This window comes from Peromyscus maniculatus, chromosome 14 (genome assembly GCF_049852395.1).
Source record: "Peromyscus maniculatus bairdii isolate BWxNUB_F1_BW_parent chromosome 14, HU_Pman_BW_mat_3.1, whole genome shotgun sequence".
Lineage (NCBI taxonomy): Eukaryota > Metazoa > Chordata > Mammalia > Rodentia > Cricetidae > Peromyscus > Peromyscus maniculatus.
In genome coordinates, this window is record NC_134865.1 from 1,055,108 (window position 1) to 1,080,255 (window position 25,148).

The window sequence follows — 25,148 nt, forward strand, 5'->3', positions numbered from 1 at the left end:
GCTATAACTAAGTGTGGCAAACACATGGTACAATTAGCACAAGATAGAAGCCTCTGTTTTCCTTCAAAACCACATGGCCAGGCCTATCACAGCAGCAGACTAATCTCCGGGGAAAATTCCTGTCATAGTTCGCTTTCCATGGCTGTGATAACACCACCACTGAAAGTAGCTTGGGGTGGTTTCCGCTTCACCTTCTAGTCTGTCACCAAGGGAAGTCAGGCCAGGATCCCAAGGTCGGAACCCGGACGCCATGGAGGAGTGCTGTTCACTGGCTTGCTCCTAGGGACTTGGTCAGTTTGCTTTCTTATACAACCCAGAGCTACCTGCCCAGGGTGGACACCACCCACAGTAGGCTGGGCCCTCCCACACACTTAGCTATAGGCCAGTCTGATGGAGGAATTTTCTCAATTGAAATTCTCTCTTCCTAGGTGACCCTAGCTTGTATGAAGTTGTCACTAATAAACAAACCAACAACCAGCTCCATACTTAAATTCAAAAAAGGCACTTGAATGGCTAGGTATTTCATACAAGCCTAAACACCACCAGTCCCTTCTAGACATGTGTTTAACAGTCTGTAGAAAAGGCAGAATGAAATACATTTAGACATTTACACTGCAGTATTGAACTGTTTTGAGTCTTTAAGGTGAAAGTTTTGCCTTGAGGAAGAAGTAAGTGTGTAGTGGGTAGCCATTCCAGCTTGGATCTGGAAGTTCCAACCCCCATTGAGACTCTGGCAACTGTCACGCCTACGAGGCGGGGCCAGGGGAGGCGCCTGGAGACCCGAGAGCTGGATGGGCCAGCGCTCTCTCTGTGCCGGGATGCTGAACTTTGGAGGTGGACTGTGCAGAGCTCCGGAGAACACCGCTGGACTGCGATACACCTTCCCCAGACCCTGCGACCTACCTTTCCCTTTTTGTAAGTTACCCACTAAATAAATCTTCCTTTTAACTACGTGGAGTAGCCTTAATAATTTCACCAATATAAGTGTTTTACATATCCCCTATGAAGTATCTGTATCAAAGTCATCGACGGTAACTTAAAAGCACAATTCTAAATTTTATTACAAATCCATCTTGGGTTGTCTATTAGAGAAACTACAAGAGGTGAGTGGAATTGTGGCTCCTGGGTATTCAGGAGATCATTCAACAGAGACACTCTAGCTTATTCTGTGGAAATGGCAGGCACCTAAACAGCGAACCAACCTTGAGTCGTTTCTCCAAGAACTTGGCGCCACCATCAGCTCCATAGGAAAACTCGTATGGGAAACTCCAGTCTCGCACGAGAAATATCAGACTCTGAAAAGTAGTAAGAAAGGATGGATGAGAGTACTCGGGGGTTGCAGGCCCTGCTTTTTACTGGAGCCAATCCTGTTATTGCATCTTAACCGTGTTCCTTACCATACAGGAACACACCACATATGTTCCTTACCATACTGTGGAATCCATTTCTCAGCCGTCTGCCCTGAGCTCATCCTGCTTCACAATGTGGGAACAGTAAGTGCTCTACCAACTCCAAGATGAACGCATCCCACTGAGATCAGCAACAGTCATAACCACCATTAAGTTGACTGAAGGGAGCCATAGTTAGATTTTCTGTGGTGTGTTCCTGTCTGTCTGTCTGTCTGTCTGTCTGTCTCTCTCTCTCTCTCTCTCTCTCTCCTCTCCTCTCCCTTCCTTTCTTCTTACTCTGTTTCTTTCTCTCTATGGCTATGGTAGAATATATGCATAAGATACCAGACCAGCTTGAAGAAGATGCAAGTGTTAGAGACAATCTCACTATGGAGTCCAGGCTGCTGTTGAACTCACTGTATACACCAGGCTGTCAAAGAACTCACAGCAATCTCCCTGGCAAGCAGATGCTACCAGTTTTTATGTTTTTGTTTTCTTTTTAAACTTTTTTTTAAAAATGTTTATTGATTTTGATTTATGTGCAATGGTGTTTTACCTTCATGTCTGTCTGTATAAACGTGTCAGGCCTCCTGGGACTGACAGCCGTGAGCTGCCAGGTGGGTGCTGGGAATTGAACCCAGGTCCTCTGGAAGAGCAGCCAGTGCTCTTAACCACTAGACCATCTCTCCAGTCCTTTTGTTTTCTTTTTAAACTTTTTGTATATATGCGCCTGTGCATCTGTGTGTCAAGGTCAGAGGACAATTGGCGACAGTCGTTCTCTCTTCCCGCCGTGTGAGTTCTAGGGGTCAGACCTGGTTACGAAGCCTTAGCAGCAAGCACCTCTACCCTTCAGCCATCTTGCCAACCCTCCACCAGCTTTTTCCTGAATCTAAGTATTTTACTATTTTTATAGAAATGATAGCATGCATTTTCTTATCACAAAAGTTCAAAGTCCAGAGAAAATGTAAAATGCATCCAAATCTCTAAAGCAACTACAGCCAACACTTAGTGAAGTTTATGCGCCAGGAGCAGGACAAGGGAAAAAGAAAGACAAGTTTATGTAAAAAAACACAAGAGTATCAATGTCACAGCCAAAGTGACAAATATTACATTAAAATATAATTGAGATTACGTGTCTAGGAAACTTAGGATGGCATTTAAGATAGTGAGGAGTTTCAAGTAATTGGTTTTTCACCACCAGTTCACAAACTGTATGCTCACTTTAAAAAATCTTCTGTGTTGAAACATATTCTACATACGGAAAATCACACACAATGGCACGGCTTAACACCCTTTCAGGAACCACACTTCATGTAACTAGCACCCAGATGGAAAACACTGTCTATCACATCACAATGTCCTCGCTCCTGCTTTCCTCCCTCTACCTCTGCCCAAGGGCACCACTACTGGGACTTGAGAAGTGATAGGTTAGTTTGGTGTGTTCTCATTCAACACTGTATTTGTGAAATTCACCATACTGCTGCATAACGTCTTATCATTCACAGTCATCACTGCATCACATTCCATTATGTTAAGGCTATGTTTGACCCTTAACTTTGTGCCATGAGAAAATTAGATTTCTCAGACTTCCTCTTATCTTTCTTTCCATCTCCTATTTATTTTTTAAGTAGTAACTTTGAAATGACAACAAGAAGTTTGAGTATAAATGGTTAAGATAAATAGACACTGGCAGCTCTGTCAGATGCATGCAGAAATCCTAGGGTAACTGTAGGTTCAACTGCCTGTGCCCCTGGGTTATTCTGTCCTTTCCCCATCATAACACCTTAAACACCAGGACCTGATGAATTTCTTTCTATTGTAAATAAGGAAATCCAAGTCCAACACGACTAAGTTAAAAAGCATAGACTGTCTTACCAGTTCCATAACTGGCAAGACCAGAGCCCTTTCTCTTTTTAATTAGTCCATTCTATGTGATGGCCAAGATGACCTCTGAGATTCTGGAGGTCATATTAGATTAACACTGCTGTGCAGTTCAGTTTTTATAACAATTCTACTAGCAAAGTTCCGGGGACTCACCTACCTGTGATGGAATGACCAGTCCTGAAACTACCACCGTGGTCAGAGGGATGGGGGGTCTAAGTGGAGTTCTCTCTGTAAGGGGTGAGTGCACCCCTACACCTGAACCAATGAGAGTAGATTCCCCATTGGAAGGGGTTCTACTAATACTTAGAAGTGGAGACTGGGGATTAGACAGAAAAACACAGATCTCTACTCCTGTACTACAGTGCTTTGGCTTATCATAGATCACAAGCCTCTGAAGGCAAAGACTGAATCTCTTGTTGCTCATTATTAGGATAAGCACAGTGCTTGGCACAGAATCATTGCCTTGTCCTGCTCCTGGCGCATAAACTTCACTAAGTGTTGGCTGTAGTTGCTTTAGAGATTTGGATGCATTTTACATTTTCTCTGGACTTTGAACTTAATGTCAAGGGTCACAGCACTTGTATTATACTCTGTAATCATTAGTCCTGGTCATGCTTCTGTTGTTTGTAACTTGATCCAATCACACATCAGGAATCTACTGACTGCAGGCTCCATACCCAAGCTTTCAGTGACCAGTCAAACCACCACCTTAGGGTGCTGAGGCTGGACCCAGAGTCTCAGACTCAGTAGGGCACCAGCAATCTTTACAGGACAGTTGGAGTTGCTTCACTTTCTGACTACTCTCATTCTTGAGAAGATCTTCTGCTTATTTTATAGTTGTTGGACAAATTAGCTAGACATAAAATTCTTAGAGTGACCCTATTTATTGAATGTTACTATGGTAAATTCTATGAGAATTACTTATCCTTGAATACACTAAGTACATCAGTACATTCATATGTTGACTGGAACTCACTAGTATTTCCTACAGAGCTACTACAAGGATTCAAGTTTCACTTCCATCTTTTAAAATATCTTCTCTCTACTACATTCATTCCATTAGCAAAGCTAGTACCTGTATGTGTGCATGTGTACGTGTATGTGTGTGTGTAAGGTGTATGTGATGGAATAGTGCCTCAACTCATGCTGCTGTGTGCATTTTAAACACCCAGATACAGGACCAAAATGTTTTCATTGAACTCCTTTATCATATCTATGACTCCTTACCCAGAATCCTGAATCGGGAATCTTGGTTTTCTAGGCACAGGAGAATACTGAATTATGACATCCCATAATTACTTAAAGTTTTATATCACAATACAAACATGAAAGGCCCAGAGTAGCAATGCCAATGCTGCCATCGTGGCTATGAATATTTACTGAAAGCTTTCAACAACTTTTGGTTTATGTTCTCTTTATTTCTAAGGTTTGCTCACAGAATAGAGACATCACCTATGATGTTCTTCTTTCATCTTTCATTCACTCTCACTCCCACAGGCACACACCACGACATGGTGTAACTCTGGTCTTCACACCAGCCTTGTTTATGAAGAAGTCATCCTGTAGATTACTCACGTGGGCTAACAGAACAGCACTGCTACACTCTTACATCCTGACACAGTTTGAAACTAGATTTTACTGGCTATAAAATCTCTGGCTCAGTCTTTCCTTACACAGGCCCTCTTAGTGTGTGATTGCATGGTTTTTATCTTGTTTCACCACGATGGTGCCTTTCTCCTGTTGTGTAGATTCTGTAGAGAGAGGAGAGCTCTTTGCAGAGAGAACTAAAAATACCCACATCTACTATCTTTAGGTCTACTAACTTTAAATGGATGCCCATTTTTGTTTAAAAAATGTCAAAATATAACTTGTATCAGGAACATTTGTACCTAAAACAAGTATCTTGAAAGCAGATGTTAGCTAAGTAACTGAAGCAGACATCTGTAAGCCAGGATAAATAAAATGAAGTACGTGGGTGGGCTTTGCATTTTTAACGCAATTTTTGTCTCATTCTTTGCTCTTTTCCACTGGGTATTCTCCTTCAAAATAAATGAAGATGATGTGTAGAAAAGCCAACACGAAGCCTTACTTTCCCAAATTAGCAGCTTCTCACAGTAACAGTAATCCTGGGCTCAATGCTACTGCTCCAGTCCCCAGACTTGCCTGAGTGGCTCTTGGCCAGAACAACACAGAGCTGTGGTCCCTGCAGTGTCTGTCAGTTTCTACGGAGAAAACACCTCCACTGTGGATGGTATCCAGGCACTGGACGTTTACTGGTTAGGTTATTAAAAATTGTTTATCATTAGCTGATAATGGTAAGGACAGCGCCTTCCCATTACATCCTAGGTACTTGTGTGCTTCATTTGATCACATATAGAATTCTGAGTTGCAGCCCTCATTTCAAAAAGCAATCAGTTTCCTTCTGCTAAATCCTGATATGTTCATCTGTACGGGCAAAGAGGGAAACACCATAAACCCCCCTCATTTGTCATATAAAAATGCATCAAGTTGTAATAGATTTCAGATGAATTAAACTGAGTTAGGCAAATGATAGGCCTGTGCTATTTTATCCTACAAATGGTCTTTTTATTTGAACGATGAAAATGATTGTCCGTTTCTCTTTGGAAACAAACTACAGCCATTTAAAAATCATTCAGAAGGAATGTTATAGACCTACTATGAGTTACAATGAAAAATGAAAGAAAAAAAAATCTAAGGGCCAAACAGCTGGATGTGGCTATATGAACCAAAGATCCCAATTCAACAACATGTAAAGTATAGTGTATTCTTGGATAATATTAAGATATTAATGTTACAAGTATATGGAATATGTCAGTACATGTGTTGATGTCCATATAAAGGATTTAAATGACATATTGGAAAGCTAATGCTAAATTTATGTGCATATCCATTATAAATTGTGTGAAATTAATCATATCCTTTGAAAGAAAAACTGATTTAGAATCAGTGGCCAATAAATAAATATATGAACTAGTCTTGAATGTGATTAATGAATTTCAGTTTTGACTTTAGTTTCAGGTAGAGAAGAGCACTAAAATTATTTTGAGACTATAAACAACAGCTCGCTTCAATCAACAGCCCAGGAAAGCCAGCCTATCAGGAAGACTGAGAAAAGCAAACTGATGACCTTGTTTAGTGGGTTACAGAGGCAAGAGTGGGTAGTACGGGTCTTACAGTGTGTCTTCTGTTGAAGCATGCTGTGTGGTTCAAGGGTGAGGGGCAGGCTGACCCCAGCCAGAGTTATTTCCCTGAGCATGTCTCCTTCTGCCTAACTGATTTGATGGGAGTAGGTACTCTAGCTAAAAAAAGCAAGTCACAAAGCTTCTGCCCTTAAGACCTGTAAGTTGACTAATGAGGTGGGATATGATTATTAAAATACCAGATGATAAATACAGTTCAACAAGTGCTGGCGGATAGGAGCAGGAAGTAGGTGGTGTCTAGGTCCAGTGCTTTGGACCTACGGCCTGGGCAGAGATCAGCTCTGCACTGTTACAGTGTGTGTAAGCAGGATTAAGTCTATACATTACTCTGGCCATTTCCTCACTGGCTAAAAAAGAGAAAGAAACGAGAAGTAATAATGCTAGCACAGTGAACATTAATCTGAAGACCGTATAAAACATGCTTTTGTACAGGGTCTGGAACAAACAAGCCCTGGTTCAGCTGTCGTCTTTGTCCAGTGGTTACATTCCATAACCTAAATGTAGAAACCAAGAGAACTTTGGCATGAACCTTGACCCAATTCTGGGTTGCCAGATAAATAATTCTAATTCGTGTAGCTCTCGGATCACCTAAATTGCTCTCTGGACAGAACCTAAAAGTAGGGTAGGTAGCTTCCCAGGAAGCTGTCCTCCTTGGCCCCATCCCATATCAATTTCCACCTCTAGCAGGCAGACAGTAACCTCTCTTTTTCTCAGCGAGGTCAGGTATTTCTCTGACATTAGTTGGCAGCTCCAACTACCACAGATTTTTGCCCAAGAATGTTTTGTCTCAAAGTGGCTTGAATCACTACCAAGGAATTTTGCCAGTAAACATCTTAAATCACAGGAATAGAGTGACCTTGAATGTAATTAAGTCAACTAGAGTCAAATAATTCCTGATTGTCTGCAGAGAGGCCTGATATGAATGAGAAATTATGACAATTTCTAATTGTTTGTGCCATGTATATTCTTAACACACACACACACACACAAGCGACATTCAGTTCCACTGAAAGCTCACCGGAACTGGTTGGATCACTAGTCACTACATCTCCACTCAGATGTGTGGACTTCTTCTATCTAACAGAGAGGAGTAAGTTCTGCTCTGATGTCCAAAGCACTGGTGGGATCTGAGTCCATGAAGACAGTTAATAAGGGTGTTGTGGGAGGACCAGGAGGCAGCTCAGGGAAGACAGCTTGCCCCGTGTGTAAGGGCCTGATTTGATCTATATACTGCACAAAAGGAAAAGCGAACTGTGGAACAGACTAGGATAGACTAATTGAGAAAATAAAGTACTAGTTCTGGGGAGATGAGCGATAAGAGAGTAAATGTCAAAGGTCCTCAACCACACTTTCAAGAAAGAAACAGAGGCTTCTGAGAGGAAGTCAAGTTCACATACAGGAAAGCTTTTTTTTTTTTTTTTTTTTTTTTTTTTTTCCAAGGATTTATGCCTCTAATTTTCCTATTACCAGAAAGCTTGACTATATTGACCACTTGTATACAGACATGGCAGTCCATCTCTCAGGGCCTTCCTGCTGCAGATGTTGTCTGCCAGGGTATGCAGAGGGGTTGAAACAGAACTTTGCCGTACTGTGCTTAGGCACGACCTGGACAGAGCAGCTTCCTGTCACACACAGGGACGAGTTAACAGGTATGATGCTGAAATTACCTTCCTTCCTTCCTTCCTTCCTTCCTTCCTTCCTTCCTTCCTTCCTTCCTCCCCTCCCTCCCTCCCTCCTTCCTTCCTTCCTCCCCTCCCTCCCTCTCTCCTCCCTCCCTCCTCCCTCCCTCCCTTCCTTCCTTTCTCTCTTTCTTTTATTTTGGTCTCTTGAGATAGGGTTCTTCTGTGTATCCCTGCTGTCCTGGAACTTGCTCTGTAGACTATACTGGCATTGAACTCACAGAGATCCTCCTGCCTCTGCCTCCTGAGTGCTGGGATTAAAGGCCTGCGCCACTGCACCTGGCTGATACTGAAATGATTTACTTTGGGTGTTTATGAAGGACGCTTGCATACATCACCAAGGCTGTGGATGTCATACAGCCCCAGCTCTTCTCTGGTAGCCATTCCATCATAACTCTGCCAGCACTTCCCATCTATCTCAAGTCGCCAGGCTGAGAAAGGCCCAGAAGTCAGCAGATAAATTTACAGCTCTGGCCTAAAGAGATCGGGGTTTAGAAATACCATGGCCACTAAACAATTTAACTTTATTGACAGCTATATGAGTTTTACAGACTGGCCTACTAAACACACCTACCATACAGACATGTATCACTATCTAAAACATTGACCCAACTGACAATGTTAATCAATTGGGGAATATTTTCTATTTCTTTGTAACCTACATAATTAGAGGGTATAATAAAATGGCTAAATAGTAAGCTCTTGGATTGCTATAGCCAAGGACATCATTTAATGGCAAACCACAGGGTACCTTGAAGTCCATATTCCAGCCTAAGGAAGGATCTCTTCAGGGAGGTTCAATGATAAACACTGTTATTGCCACGTGGCAGAGTGAACTCCCCTCCACTCAGCCTGAGAGGTTATGAGTAACTAGCCGCTAAGAGGACACAGAGCCACACAATGGGAAACGAGCCTTTCTGAGAGTCACAAGAAACTGATGGCTGCATTTACCAGAGAGCATTAGAAAAACTCAGACGTGCTTGAAGGTGTATTTAGAATGAACTTCAAATAACACGTCTGAGGAGCAGTGACACCTGCTGGCAAGACTTAAGGTCCCTTTCTAGAATTCAGTCTAGAATCAGCAGTCTGGAGAGCAGACAGGTCAAAGCAATAATGCAATTGCCGCTCAACACTTCAACTATCACCAAAGCAATGGAACCCCAGAGCGCAGAAAGGTGCCGCAGACCACGCTGAAGACTGTGAATCAGGAGTGCTCTTGTTCTTGCTCTCACCACCTCCTCTGCCGCTTGCCTGGGTGTCAGGGCCAGATCAGACTGCTTCTAAAGTGTCCTCCACTTACATCTTCAGGGAAGTATCTTCTGGACGTCTTGAATGCAGTTTGAGAGGAGAGCTCCAAGTCAAACCTACAAACTGAAGCCACGTTCATCCCCACTCTCACAACTGAGTTAGTGGTTTAACGCCATTTGTCACTGGGCAACAGAAAACAGACAGCTCATCTTAGTCTACCATCTGCCACAAGAGGGTCTCAGTTACGCTGCCCTTTATGAATTGTTTTTCCCAGGGGCTCACATGCCCTCCCTTTGGGTGTTATGTATATCTAGAGCTAAGGCTTCCTCTGACAAGCTCTGGCTGAAGGAGTTAACTTTTAGATTGTGTGAAAACTGCTGACGGACAGCACTTAATCCAAGCTCAAAGGTTTCCTTAACGCTGCTGACCCTAGCATGACTGGAGTCTTCAGGGCAAGTCTGGCCAGGCACCCATCCTCTCAATATGCCAGAAAAAGAGACAAAACAGAGAGAAGTCAGACGTACTTGATGTGGCTACACTGGAAGGAACAAATGAGCAGGTCCAGAGACCCCACCCCGACCCCAAGTCTATCTGGGGGAGTATCGAGATGAGGTTAGGTTTAAAGACAGCAAGAGCTACGCACAGCTAAACAATCCTGGCGAAGCACAGTCCTGCCCTCACTAGCCCACCACCACCTTGACTACCAGTGCTACAAGGTGGTCCAAGAAGTTGCCAGAACTGTGCGAAATCTCTTCCTGAGAGGCCAGTTCCTCTTCTGGATGGCACTACCTCATCAATCTTTTCCTTCCTCGGCAGGGGACTCCTGGGAAGTTCTAATTCTCTGGGACCTGGTGTTTCAATAGTCTGACAGCTGAGGGGATGACAAGTGACCCCGTAGAACCCCGACACAATGGGCACACCAGCATCAGCCGGGCTGGCTGCTATTGCACTCAGGCAATGGAGACGTTACCACGTAAGAAGGGCACTCCAGCCTCTCCCCCAGTTTCCTCCCTGGTGACAGCCAACTGCTGGACTTTGCAACCAACTCTTACTACCCCAGCTTGGTTGTTTTAGGTTCCATGCTTGATAAATGCATCAACTGTCTCCTGTGACATTCAGGGCTGAATTCAGGGAAAAGCTGATATGCTCACATGAGCCAATGTCTAAGGCATGTTTTTATTGCTTACTTCTAGCTCTTCTTCATCTCAAATAGCTTAGAATAGGAATCTAAAATGCCTTCTCTTTCTTCCTGTGAGACGGAGTTTCTTCCTCACTCTGTAACCCTGGGTGGCCTAGAATGCCCAATGTGCATCAGGCTGGCCTTGAACTCACAGATCTCCACCTGCCTTGAACTCACAGCAATCTACCCTCCTTGAACTCATAGAAATCCTTCTGCCTCTGCCTCCCTAGTGTTGGAATTAAAGACATGTCCCACCACACTGACCTCAAATGCTTCTTGAATGAAATAAATCAAGGAAAAAAACATGACCTTGATGAAAATCACAATTACAGATTCCACAAAAACCCAATAAGACTTTTCCATCTCTCAACTTTCACCTACCTGAAAGGGCTTCAGGAATGTTTCTTCCATTGCTAACCTGCCGTACTCAGTGAAAAGCTGGGGGAAAATCAGAGAGAAGGGATGAGGAGGGGAAGGGAGAGAAAGATTTGAGATTCGTTGACTTATTGGGTTTCTTTGCTCATTTCCCCCAGCTGTAACAGAATGTTACAGTATCATGATTACATAGTAATCGTCAGGAAACAAGCACTAATTATATAAAGCAGAGACACAGTAATTACATAGCTAAAATTCAAGACTACGTTACATTTTAATAAGAAACTTCTACTTTAAAGCTTTCCCTCTTTCTTTTCCATGTGCGTATGTTTCATGTGTGCAAGCAACTGAGCACCGAGTGCTAAGCACTTGCTCCAAAGGTAGACCCCAGCCTTAAAACTCGTGCCTTTGATACAAACAATTGTAGGATGGAAGTGCATGTGGAACGGCCTTCCAAAGCAGAACTTACACTGGCTTAGCGGGCCACAGTACATCTGGGGTCCACGTACAAAAGCTGCAGCCCGGGAAATTTAGAGCTACAATGACCCGAGGTACACCATTAGGCATCTGAGCCGGGCAGTGGCACACGCCTTTAATCCCAGCCCTCTCGAGGCAGAGGCAGGAGGAGGAGGATCTCTGCGAGTTGAAGGCCAGTCTGGTCTACAGAGCAAGATCCAGGACAGGCTCCAAAACTACACAGAGAAACCCTGTCTTGGAAAACAAAGCAAAAAATCAGGCACTTGGCTTTAGTAATAGATGTACTGTCTTCTCTTATTTTTTATTGCTTACAATGAAGAACATAAAGCACAAAAATGAGAGTTTTTGTTTTAACAAATGTAAGATTTCGGTGAGCCCAGGCCTGTGGAGAGGACTGGTGAGGTTTCTGGTGTCATCCAGGCAGGTTAGATGTTGCCCCACACGACACAGGACAAGCTCCGTTCACACACTGGGCTAACAAGACTTCTTGGAGTTGGGGAGCGTGCTGACCTAGAGTCCCCACCTTGCCCACACTCCTTTACAGGAGCTCCCCAGCCTCATGCTGCAGCCCTTGCAGGGCAAAGGGTAACTAACAGACACTCCATTTGAGCAATGAGCTCAAAGTCTCGCTCTGTCTAAAAGGCAACAGGTCTAGGGACGGCACACTGAGCAGACTTGTGTACTGACATCACTTGAATTCACAATCACTTCAGAGCAAGGTATTATCTTTTATAGGAAAAAAATTTAAATGATTAAAATACACTGTTAACTCAGCATCACTGCCAAAAATTAGTCCTTCTATAGACATACATAAAGAAGCCAGTATGCAATGGCACCATGCTGTCGTTAGGAAAGTAACCGACTGGGTTATGACACTTGACGAAGTAGTTGCTTTACTATGAAAATTCATCTAGCAAGTATTCTACATATCACCTAGTTGTCATAAATGGTCAGTGTGAGATACCTAACTGTGTCAGGCACCAACACAGGAGGAGAACTCTCAGGGATGTTTCCAAGGCTACAGGTTACTCTGCTCTGCTGTCCTTAATATCTATCAAAGTTTCACATTTCACTGCATGGATCCCATACACACGCTAGGTAAATTTTATGTAAAACACGTAGAGAGCTGCTCCAGAGTAACACGTGCTGAGTCAGAGGAGAATGGGACTGTACACACGAGAAAACTCTCTAGAAAACATCCACTCTTGTGTTGGAGACTGGAAGGAACACAGGACCCAGACAACGGTTCTTATCCCATCAGCCGGCCTCTTATCTTTGCATCCCTACTCCCCTCATCTATAAACACCAAGAGTAGACTAGGTACCACCAAAGTCTCCTTCAGATCACAGCTCAAGTCCAATTCTGAGTTGTCCTCAGGCCTTCTCTACCAGTTCTGGGCCACAAGGGCCAAAGTCTGGCATATAACAGACATCGTACCAACAAATTACCAAATCCTCCATCTTAAGATTTTGGCACTGCAATTTAGAGACTCTGTGTACTCAAGATTCTTGGTCCACTTCTTTGTTGTTGTTGTTGTTGTTGTTGTTTCAAGACAGGGTTTCTCTGTGTAACAGCCCTAGTTGTCCTAGAACTCACTTGTAGACCAGGGTGGCCTGGAACTCACAGAGATCCGCCAGCCTCTGCTTCCCGAGTGCTGGGATTAAAGGCATGCGCCATCACCACCCACTCGTTGTCCACTTTGATTTGCCATATATGTTCATGTATTTAGCACTGGGAGTAAGCACGTTTAGAAACAAAAGAACATGAAAACTAAAAGGACATAGCCAGACAAAACTAGACAAGAGACCTGGCAACAGGATGACCCTTGTGGTCATATGTCTGAGAATCCCCAAAATTCTGGTCTGTGTGTCTAAAAGACCACCAGACACACAAAACATGCTTTTACCTGGAGGTGCTGAAGATCGTCCTCCTGGACATTCTGGGATAAGTTGTACACCTTGATTAGGGATAAGGAGTCAGAGGAGAATATGAGCAACATCACTTCATCATTCGGTTTCCATAGACGCCAGTTATTACACAATCAACTCTCTTACACACAGTTATGAGACCCCAAGGAAGGAGTAAAGAGAGCTTGACAGATAATAAACAATGTACAATGAGCTTAAAAATGTTAGACAGATACAAGAGTCACTCACTGTGGAATCCAAATATTAGTATTATTTTATGGGCCTATTTAATAATCAAAGCACACCAAGTGAGTCTCAATCTAACCCTGAGCAACATCCATGGGAACTGTTTGGTTTCACAGTGTGACACCTCAAACCCTTTTTTATTTGGAGAGAAGGTTTCATCATGCTGCCCAAAGTTGTAGTCCTCCTGCCTCAAACTCCCAAGAAGCAGGGGTTGCAGAAGTGGGCTGTCCTGTCCAACTGGAAAATTTCAATGAACTCTTCATAATTCACTAGTTGATTTCTGTCTGCTGAAAGTCCCTCCCTCCACACAGGGGTTAGGGTGGAATGTCAGGCTCACACTCTGCTCCTGACCTGTTGCTCTTCTACACACAGCACAGCCTTAAGACAAAACTGCTTTTCTTCTTTTCCTTGAGCTGATAAACATTAGTAACTTCAAAGATAAAATTGAGGTTGTTTATACGTTTACATATTAACACAAACAGTATCCTTCTTGTACTTATTTAAATAATACAATTTCTCAGATATTAATTTAAAATAGTCATTACTTAACAGACTTTTTCTATGAAAAGAGTCAATGTTTTCAGGTCAACTATAAATACTAAAGAATGAATGTTAAAAACAAAGTTAAACTGATTTTAATTGGCTTGTGCAAATGATTTTTTCCTATTGATTTTAAAGGAAATAGATTTTGGGTTGGTACTTCAAAGATTCACTGAAGCAGCGGGTTTTAGTATTACAAGAATAATCTGTATTTTATGGATAGCTTTCTTGTGCCAATCTTATAAAAATTCCTTGCTAGCTTTATCTTTTTACTTTATGTGTAAGAACATTTTGTTTGTGTGCATGTGTGTACAGCACATGTGTGCCGGGTGCTTGCAGAGGTCAGAAGAGTTAGATCCCCTGGAACTAGAACTATGGATGGCCGTGGGCCACCATGTGGGTGCTGGGAACTAAACCCAGGTCCTCTGCAAGAGCAAGTGCTCTTAACCTCAGAGCCATCTCTCTGGCCCCAAGAAGTAGCTTTTTTTAAAGCATCAATCATGGGTTATAACTATAACTTTTCTTTTAAATTCATTTTTTTAGAAATTAAGTTCACCCTCCCTCTTCCTTTGTACCTCTCTGGGCGGTGATCACACAGAATGTCTGTCTGTCTGTCTACTCACTAGCTCCATTACTCCATCTGCATATGATCACAGCCTGAACTGGACTGGCTCACTCTGTTTTGGCTTTCCCACTTCTACAAGCCATCTTGCCTCAAAAAAAAAAAAAAAAAAAAAAAAAAAGGCTGGGTGGTGGCCCCACTCAGGAGGCATGTGGATCTCTCTGTGAGTTTCAGGCCAGCAGCCTGGTCTATAGAGCGAGTTTTAGGGCAGCCAAGACAACACAGAGAAACCCTGTCTCAAAAACCAAACCAAAACAAAAAAGACCTGCTTTGTTTCTTTTGTACCTCTGCTCCCTGCTGTCATCAATAGACAGAAAACATCTAACAGCTGTCCTTAAAATCTTTTCAGCCATACATTGTCTCTGTATGGTAAAGCCCTCCACAGACTTTCAGGACAATTTAGAAAGCCTACAATCCCCCACCCTACCCAACAGTACTACTTCTTCTTCTTTTCTCTTATTTTTTCTTTTTATTTATTTATTTATTGTTTTTTTTTCAATACAGGGTTTCTCTGTGTAGTTTTGGTGCCTGTCCTGGATCTCATTCTGTAGACCAGGCTGGCCGTGAACTCAGAGATCTGCCTGCCTCTGCCTCCTGAATGCTGGGATTAAAGGCATGTGCCACCACTGCCTGGACCAATAGTACTTCTAAAAACAGAAAGGAGAGAGCAAAAGAAAGGGAATTAAAAAGCTTTAAAAACACACAGTTTACATATAAGTGTAAACTGTTTTTTAAAGCTATGAACAAACATAGCTTTCACATTTTAGAAACATTTCCACCAGTGATTTATTTATTACTGTTGTCTGTGTGAGGGATGTGTGCGTGTCGGGGAAGGGCACCATGTGTGGAGGGCGCTGTGTGTGGAGGTCAGAGGTCAAAGGGTAGCTCTGTGCAGTCTGCTCTCTCCTTCCACTTCAGTGTTATGGAGACTGACCTCAGCATATCAGCTTTGAGACAAGGTCACATGTAGCCCAGGCTGGCCTCAGACTCACTGCATAACCAAAGATGACTTTAAACTCTTGATCCTCTGGCCTCTATTTCCTCAGTACTGGGACAACAGGCATTCTCTGCCATATCTGGTTAATATGGTGCTGGGGATTGAACCTGGGACCTTGTAAATGCAAGGCAAAGACACTACCAACTGATCTACATCCCTAGCTATAAATTTTAATATTATTTAATGTATTATAAACTCTAACAGAAAAAATAACAATAATAAAGCTATTTTGGACTAAAGCAGCCAATTTAGAAACTCACCAGTAATTAGACTACAGTGACAATAACCACTCCTGGCAGTTAACTGAGTAACATCTATGATTTGCCATGATCTTTGTCTCATCGCCATGTGTATGTAAAACACTATCCATGAACTTTAGTTAAGAAACATCCACAAATTACCATCTCATAATTGCTTACTACAGCTAGCACAGTGGAGACCCTGGCAGCAAAAGTAGCTACCACAGTTAGTTAATCTTTCATTCTATTGGGCATGATAAATTTAATTCAATAGTTATATACATTCGATTGGCTTTGAAAATTATAAATTTATAAACTCAATTTCCATTTGCTTTTGGGATAACATCTTACAAGGACTCCAATTTGCAGTAAAGCTCGTTAAGGAAGGGAATGGCTCAGTTGCCTTTAGCCTACTGGCTATGGGTGGGATAGGACCTCTGTTGGTCTTTTCTATGTTGAACACACAGATTGCAAGCCCAGTGCCACTTTGAGATCTTTGGCAGCAATTAACCATGCAGCTCACACATGATTGAGCCTGTATGATAATGAGTATTCAGAGACGGGTAATGCCTGGGGGGGGGGCGCTCACCAACCTAAGACAGAGCGCCTGTGTGGTCTGGGCAGGTGTCTCCATGATGGGTAAGGTGACCTGCTGACGTCCCATGCAACCTAAGTCAGAAGCTCATTTTTTAGTAAAAGGGGGACCTGTAGGGCCCTGGCCCCCGTTTTGGGTAACTGTTGCCTTACTTGCTGACCTTGACCTTGAAATCCTCCCTATGCTAATTCCCTGCTGGGTTCCACCCTCCTGAATGCTTAAGGGAAGTTCCTTGTCTGTGTATCCTGAATAATGGGCGTTAGCAGCTTAGATGCAGGATTGTAAAACATTGGTAGCGAATTTCTGCCCTCCGGGGTTCTCCCACTATGCTGTAAGCCTGTATTTAAGACCTCTTCCCTCCTTCAATAAACAGCATTCGGCATTAAAAATAAATAAATAAATAAAAAAGAACCATCCACAAATAGGTTTATTTTACTCCATACCTGTATTGAGCTGATCATTGTGCTGAGGGCAAACACTGTGGCCGAATCTCTCAAAGTTGACTGACTGTCAAAAGTTCCCTGAGTGTCCATCAGTAACACCGCCACCTACAGGTGAATAGAGCACATCACTGATACTGTACACAGCAGCCAGGGTGCCAGGTTACCATGACATTAACACCACAAGAACTAAAGGAATCTGTTATCAATGAAGACTTAAAAGGTAACTTCTTACATGTGCTATGAATGCCACAAAAAATATTAATAGCTGCTGGGTGCAGTCATTTTTAACATTCTCTGTTAACCTAGGATAAAAACATAACATTGAGACAATGTAAAAATATCAGCTTGCTATCTGCTATTCTGTATACATTATGATTATGTCTCCTGGGATCACTAAACAGTTTGACAAGGATCATTCAATAAGATGCCTCTCTTACCCCTGTAGCATTATGTGAAAAGGACAAAAGACCATTTTCAAAGTTACTATTGAAATTAAAATTTTAATTTTATTTAAAAAGTGTCATACCTTTTTACCATCAAGTTTATTGACAAGGAAAACCTCACTCCATATCTGGATTCCTGTGGTTTCTCGTTCAGATCCACCTCTCCATGAAAATCCAGTCAATGGTTCATTGTAATCTCCAACCCAGTCAACAGATTCCTATAAATTTAATAAAGTCTATGATTAGAATTGGATATGCATGTATCGTTTTCTTCTCATCTTTTTTGATACCTCTTTTTCTATAACTCAAATTAAAAGGAAAAACGTGTGCATATCTATAACACTGATATAGTCATTTTATTTATTCAAAAATAATTACAGAGGAGCAACCATCTGTTACGGTTTATGTTAGTGGCTAACATCAATATAATTTATATACATACACATGTGTATAAAATATATGCATATGTCAGGATGGAAATGTATATAAAATATAAGTGGAAACGTAACATGGGAAATACAACAACTGATTCACTTATTCATTCATTTATGTGTATGTGTGTCTGGTGTGAGTATACATATATGTGTGCAGGTGCCCCTGCAGGCCAGAAGAGGGTGTTGGATCCCCTCTAGCTAGAGTTACAGGAGGTTGTGGGCTGCCTGACATGGGTGTTGGGACTTGAACTCTGGTCCTCTGGAAGAGCAGTAAGTACTCCTAAACCTCTAAACTATCTTTCTGGAACAACTAATTCTTGATGAGGTAAGACTTACTGAGAAGGTGATGTCAGAAGACTGGGAACTAGCCAGGTGAACAGCCTGGAGAGGACAATCCAGGAAATAAGAAGTCAAGAAAGAGCAAAGGAAAGAAAGGAGGGAGGGAGGAGTCAGGAGGGGGGGAGGAGTCAGGAGGGAGGGAGGAGGAGCACCACATAAGGTCACAGACAAATGCTCTGGTACAGGGGTTGTGGGGGAGAAGACCAGCAAGCAGAGAGGTTAGACTGCTGGATTCTAAAGGCCCAGGGAGGCGCCCAATACCGATGTTTACCCTGCAGGCAAAGGGAGTCAGGAAGACACAGAGGGAGTGAAGACCTAGTGGGATGATGAACGGCAGGCAGGACCAAAAAGTAGGTTATTATAAAAGTCAAAATATGCTTGTGGGCCTGAACCAGGGCCTGGACAGAGGGGAGGGGCAGAAGGGAACAGATACAAGAGGATGTGAGAACTCAAAGGAAGAAAAACTAAACTGAAAATTATGTCAGAACTAGTATCAGGTGAGACAAGAAATACAAACAATCACTTAGATTTTGCAAATTTTCACCGGTAACCTTGGGTAATAGTAGCTATACTCACTTTGATATCTGTTGTAGGGATAAATTATTAGTTTTTGGAAGACCTCACTATATAATCCTTGAGCTAAAAACCTTGTATAAACTAAATTACAAAACTTTACAAATGCAGAGAAATTAGGGAGTAGACTGGTTGAATTAGTAAGTCTACACAAACTAGTATAAAATATAATTTTGTTATATCTTATCTTTAAAAAACATTTTATTAATTCTTTGAAAATGTTATCTATAATATCTTGATCGTATCATTCCCCCCGCCCCAGTTCTTCCCAGATGCACTACCCATTCCATCCCCACCCTCCTGCGTGTGTGTCTTCATGAAAACAATAGACAAATACACATCCAGTGAGGGCTGCCAATGCACTCTTGGTTGTGCAGGCGTCCATGAGAGCATGGTTGACCTGGCAGGGGTACCACCCTTGAAGAAAACTAACCCTCCTCCTCCTGACAGACATCAGTTAGCAGCAGTTCCTCAGCTGGGGTGAGATGTCGTGACCACCGCCTGTGTCTGTGCTGGGGTTGTGTCTGGCTTGGGCATGCACACTTCATGCAGCCGTGAGCTAGTTCACAAGGGCCAACTGCCCCTTTAGTATCCAGAAAAGTCTCCTTGTCGTCATCACAGCCTCTGGATCTTCCAACCTCCCCACCCCTCTTCCCCAATGCTGGCTGAGACTTGGGAGGAGAGTGTGTGTGTTACATCCTGTCTTATTCTATACAGCGCTTTTAGATCCTCATAAAAAGCATAATAATGGCCTGCGCCATCTGTGCTACTCAGTCTTACGTCTTCATTTCCATTATAAGATCCACTCCGTGGAAGATGTACTCTAGTTTAATGCAAACAGCACACTCGTTCCCCTTAGCCTAGAAGGTCCTTCAGCTTCCCCTACCAACCAACCAACCGTCAGCAGCTCCTTGGCGAGGGTGGTTTTTGTGCCCACTTCCCCATCCATGTTGAGATGTGGGAGGGCTTGAGCTTGCACAGGTCCTGTGTGTGTTGTCTCAGCCTCTGTGAGTTCACGTGATTGCTATGTTGTGTTTGGAAGACACTGTTTCCCTGAAGTCATTCACCGTGTCTGGCTTCTAAACTTAGCTTTCTAGCCTCTCTTCTACAATGATCCAGAAGCCCTGGAAGGCAGGCGTGTGATACAGGTGTCCATTCAGAGCTGAGCATTGCTCGCATTTTTTCACATGCCTTGATTCTGCCTCCTTATCCAAACCACAATATGCTTTAGTATATAAATGCTGTCTTCTTTGTATCCTCCTTGGTACCTGACACAATGCAAGGAAACAACTGATACAAAAACAGCTGGGAAGTATATTTCAATGAGTAAATTGTGATGGTTATGAATTAGGAAAATAACATTACTGCAACATTAACTAAGGAAAATGATATTATAAAAGTTCTATCCCAGAAAAATAACTTTGAAAGACAAAGGCTATATCAATAAATAGTGACTTTGGAAGATTGAAAATTTAGCTTGTTTCATGCATTCAGGCACGTATTCATCATATCTTTAATGATTAAATATTGAATACTATGTTTCAGGCATAAAATAAAGTTAACAATATTCCTTCTAAAAAGAATATAGTTTGTCCTATTTAATGTCAAGTTTTGCCATTCTAACATGAGTGACAGTTGTATGTGCAGAGGAGGGGCCAGAATAGGTCCACACTAGAAAAGGTCCACACTAGAATAGGTCCACACTAGAAGAGGTCCACACTAGAAGAGGTCCACACTAGAAAAGGTCTACACTAGAATAGGTCCACACTAGAATAGGTCCACACTAGAAGAGGTCTACACTAGAATAGGTCCACACTAGAATAGGTCCACACTAGAAGAGGTCCACACTAGAAGAGGTCCACACTAGAATAGGTCCACACTAGAATAGGTCCACACTAGAAGAGGTCCACACTAGAAGAGGTCCACACTAGAAGAGGTCCACACTAGAAGAGGTCCACACTAGAATAGGTCCACACTAGAATAGGTCCACACTAGAAGAGGTCCACACTAGAAGAGGTCCACACTAGAAGAGGTCCACACTAGAAGAGGTCCACACTAGAAGAGGTCCACACTAGAATAGGTCTACACTAGAAGAGGTCCACACTAGAATAGGTCCACACTAGAAGAGGTCCACACTAGAAGAGGTCCACACTAGAAGAGGTCCACACTAGAAGAGGTCCACACTAGAAGAGGTCCACACTAGAAGAGGTCCACACTAGAAGAGGTCTACACGGTCCGTGATGCCTGCTCTTCTGCAGGGAACAGCGCGGCCAGTGTTCACATTCTGTCTCTCATTGTTAATGCTCCACTAGGTGGAGACAAAGAAAAACGGGATCCAAGCAAGCACTCTTGAACCACAGGCAACTTGACTTGACTTGAATGTATATCAATGACCCATCTACGTGAAGTACCAGAACACCTTTGCTGTGCTAGAAATCAGAATTTAAAATAGTCTTGCTTGCTTTCAAAGCCTGAATTTTCTTAGTACTTCTGTTCTTCACTTGTTTGAACTAAAGCTAAAGGTTAGCCTCAAAGCTGTCTTAAAATACCTCATACCTAAAAGATCAAACTAAAAACAGTGCTATGAAGACACAGTCCAGAGCCCTTTTGTGACAGTCTTGTCTTGTGGCTCAGGCTGGCCTGGAATTTGCTACAGCCCTGGCTGTCCTGGAACTTGCTTTGTAGACCAGGCTTGTCTGGAACTCACAGAGATCCACCTGTCTCTGTTTCCCAAGTACAGGGATTGAAGGTGTGTGCCACCACACCAGGCTGGCTAATTCTTAACATGTAATTCTTCTGCCTCAACCTATCTAGTGCTTCAGAATATAAAATTCTTTGGGTTGTATAGCTCTTTTACTTCAAAACTCCATGTCTACTGGAATTCAGTGAGGATAAGGGGGATGCCAGCCTCTAGCCTTGTTCGAATTTCCCATCCATCCTTCTGCATTTGGTATAGCCAAGGTCCTTAGAAGTCACATTTTTGTATCACATGATTTGTCAGACACTATTAGTTGCCTCTGGGGTTAGAACAAAGTGAGAGCGGACTAGCAAAGGTTGTGAAGGAACTTTCTAGAGAGAATGGTGGTCTCTGTTTTGAGTTCTGGACTGCATAAGGATACGCATTTGTAAAAATAAACAGATGCACTTTAATATTTGTGTTTCTCCATATAGATTGTATTTAAAAACAAAAGCTATGAGAATATATGATTTATATGGAATCATGTGGAGAAAGTACACTGATGTTAGCAATTTAATTTGAAGTTTTTTAATATCATGTAGTGATGAATGACTAGGAAGAATGAGTACATACGGGCACACATGATAAATCAAGAACATTAATGTCCGTGGAAGAATAGAGGTGTTGGCACCCAAGTGCTCACTGTGAAATTCCTTAAAATTTGCCTCATATTTAAGGATGTCATCACAAATATTGTGGAGAAGTTATTAAAAAGAAAAGTTTATAGTGAAATCTACTTGACATTTTAAATACTACCTGTAAAGTTTATAGTTATATCACTATGCTAGTGCTAATTTTTAAAAGAGTAAAAAGTAAGTTATATCTTCAGATAAATGCAGCACAGTAACTTCTAAGTAAAATTATGTGTAGTCTGTTCCCAAAGCACTGAGATTGGAATGGCTGCACACAGCCTTTACATGAGGCACACATAATAGCAGAAATTAGCCTACCATAGCCTTTACATGAGGCACACATGATAGGAGAAACAGAAATCCTCAGCGCTAATAAGAATGCGACATGGAAGAAGCACAGGAGGAAATGTTGTAGACGCCCTTCCCTACCTGGTTGTACATGTACCGCAGCATGAAGTCCATGAGGAAAGACTTTCCTTTCCTAAAGGCTCCAGCAACAGACACAGCAACCACCTCCTTGTCTCTGACGGACTCCGAGAGAAGGATCCGGTTCAGCGCGGCCTCATCTAACTCAAAGGAATGGTCATCTTTGACAATGAGGACTTGGACAGGTCCTGCCTTCTTCACTGGCTCCTCCTCTTCTGAGCTCCATTCGCTTGACTTCTCTGAAAACCCACCTGTTGAACAAGTATCGATAACTTCAGCTAATTATCTCAAAACACCAGGAAACAGGCACCTCTCAACTCTCAAAGGGAACTGGGACATTCCAGTCAGGTGTTGTGTTTTATTCAGACCATATCACTTTGTCTAGACCAGAGACTTAGTCTTCCTGGTCACATGACTCAATCAACCATTATTTTCTTTTCAAAATGGTCTAAATTGGTACAGAGTTCTTTACTAAACAAGAAAAAAAATCTAAGCAAGTATTCAACTTTTGGGGCAGATGAATATCATGACTGTATTTTGTACATCCTCCATCCTCTAAGAATAAGCTTGGTTGTTAAACAAAGGGTCCCTGCAATGCTTCTCTGTGCACATGCATGAGTGTCTGTGAGAGAGAACACGCACATGGGTGTGCACACAGGTTGAGGTCACAGGTCTTTATCAAGGGTCTTCGTCAATCACTCTCTGCCTTATTTTCTGAGACAAGATGTCTCACGGAATCTGGAGTTCACTGATTCAACCTGACTGGCTGGCCAGCCCGCCCTAGGGACTCTACTGTTTCCACCTTCCCAGTGCTGGGCTTCTGGGTGCGTGCCACCATGCCTGGTCTCTGTTTGCTGCTGGAAATCAAACTCAGACCTTCACACTTCTATACAAAGTGGTAACTGACTCCAAAACTGACTTGTTTTCAGACCTCCACATGCATGTCCACACACATACATACACATTTTTATTTTTTATTTATGTGTATGGTATATATCTCTGAGTGGGTATGGCATGTGTGTGCAGGTGCTCATGGGGCCAGAAGAGGGCACTGGATCCCTGGAGCTGGAGTTATAGCCAGTTGAGAGCCACCTGATGTGGGCACTGTGAACTGAGCTCAGGTCATCCAGAAGAGCCAACACGTACTCTTAAGCACTGAGCCATCTCTCCAGACCCCATATTTTACAAAACAAACAGAAAAAAAAGTATGACCCAAATGACCAGGAACTCTAGGACCCAATCAAGAGACCCAATCTAAGGACTCATGAGATGGAGGAGTGAAGATAAATACTACAGCATAGAGTCTCCAATGAAATTACAGCAGAAACTTCCCCAGTCCAAGGAAGACATGAACATCCAAACACAAGAGGCATTGAAATGACAAACAGAAAACACAGGAGACAACATATATCCAACATGCAAAACCACAGCACAGACACATGTGCCCTTCCACTCTTCACAAGTTAACGCTGGTGTAGAGCAACTGTTAATTTAATAATAGATTTTATTATAATATTCTTATAGATTTAGCACTTGGCTATGTTTTATAAACTCCTTATGAAAATATGAAAAAATATTCACATCTATTGGGCTTTAAAGTTTTGTTTTTGATATTTAAATCTGTCAGGAATTGATACTTGGATCAAGTATAAGAGAAATCAAGCTTTTCTATACCAGCACCAATAACACTCTATCTTAACTGAAATAGAGTAGAAAAGTCATTACCTGTAGTATGGAAAGCTTCTCTTACTCATCTAACTAATATTAGTCTAGGCCATTTTAACACTTTGCAGCTAAATACTATAATCAATATGCTAATTAATTTTAAATTTAAAATTGCACTGTACTGCTAGCCATAGTGGCAATCCAGTAACTGGTGAGGCCGGAGCAAGGGGACCCTGAATTTGAGGCTAGCCTGGACTATGTAGTAAGCAAAGGGTTCCTATGCCCTCTTCTGGTCTCTTCAGGCACTGCATGCACGTGACACATGTAGCCCTAACAGTCTTACACAGAAAACAAAAATAAAGAAAACCTTCTTTAAAAGGTAGTACTAGAAATTGTGCTGGTTGGAGATTTTTTTTCTCCAAGATCCATGACTTCACTGGCCCTGGGGAGTAGGTTTCCAGTACCAGGCATGGTTTCCCTGTTGTTGGGAGGGTCTTAAGTTCAATTAGAGACCTGTTGGTTAGCACAAGTTATGTATGCCAGCACAATCACTAACAACAAATAGCCATTCTAAGTTAGGGAATATGTACATTTACACTTGTCATAGTTATTTGCCTAACCGCTATATAAGATACTGTATTCATTTTAGTGTCCCCTGCAACGACTGATCAACCATGCAAGGAGCTGTCAAACCCTTGATCTTCAAACATCAGATACATTAAATGCTTATCAGTATACTTTCAGCTTTATTTGCATGACACTGAACATCTTTTTATATGTAAAGTCTTGATAAGCTTCTTACTAGTTGCTTGTTTGTAACTTCTGTCTGCTTTCCCTATTTTATACTTAGACCTGTGG

At 42.3% G+C, this 25,148-nt stretch overlaps 1 protein-coding gene across 4 annotated transcripts in view; it reads right to left on the bottom strand.

Moving 5' to 3' along the window:
* Atl1 (atlastin GTPase 1) overlaps nt 1-25,148 on the bottom strand; it is a 63,362-nt gene that overhangs the window by 15,139 nt on the left and 23,075 nt on the right. For all 4 annotated transcript variants that reach the window (XM_006985444.4, XM_076550553.1, XM_076550552.1 and 1 more), the window contains exons 2-7: nt 22,629-22,876; nt 17,568-17,702; nt 17,042-17,146; nt 13,359-13,409; nt 10,982-11,038; nt 1,203-1,295 (exon numbers count right to left, since the gene is read on the bottom strand). In XM_006985444.4, coding sequence (XP_006985506.1) covers nt 1,203-1,295; nt 10,982-11,038; nt 13,359-13,409; nt 17,042-17,146; nt 17,568-17,702; nt 22,629-22,876 — 689 coding nt within the window. The remainder of the gene's footprint in view (nt 1-1,202; nt 1,296-10,981; nt 11,039-13,358; nt 13,410-17,041; nt 17,147-17,567; nt 17,703-22,628; nt 22,877-25,148) is intronic.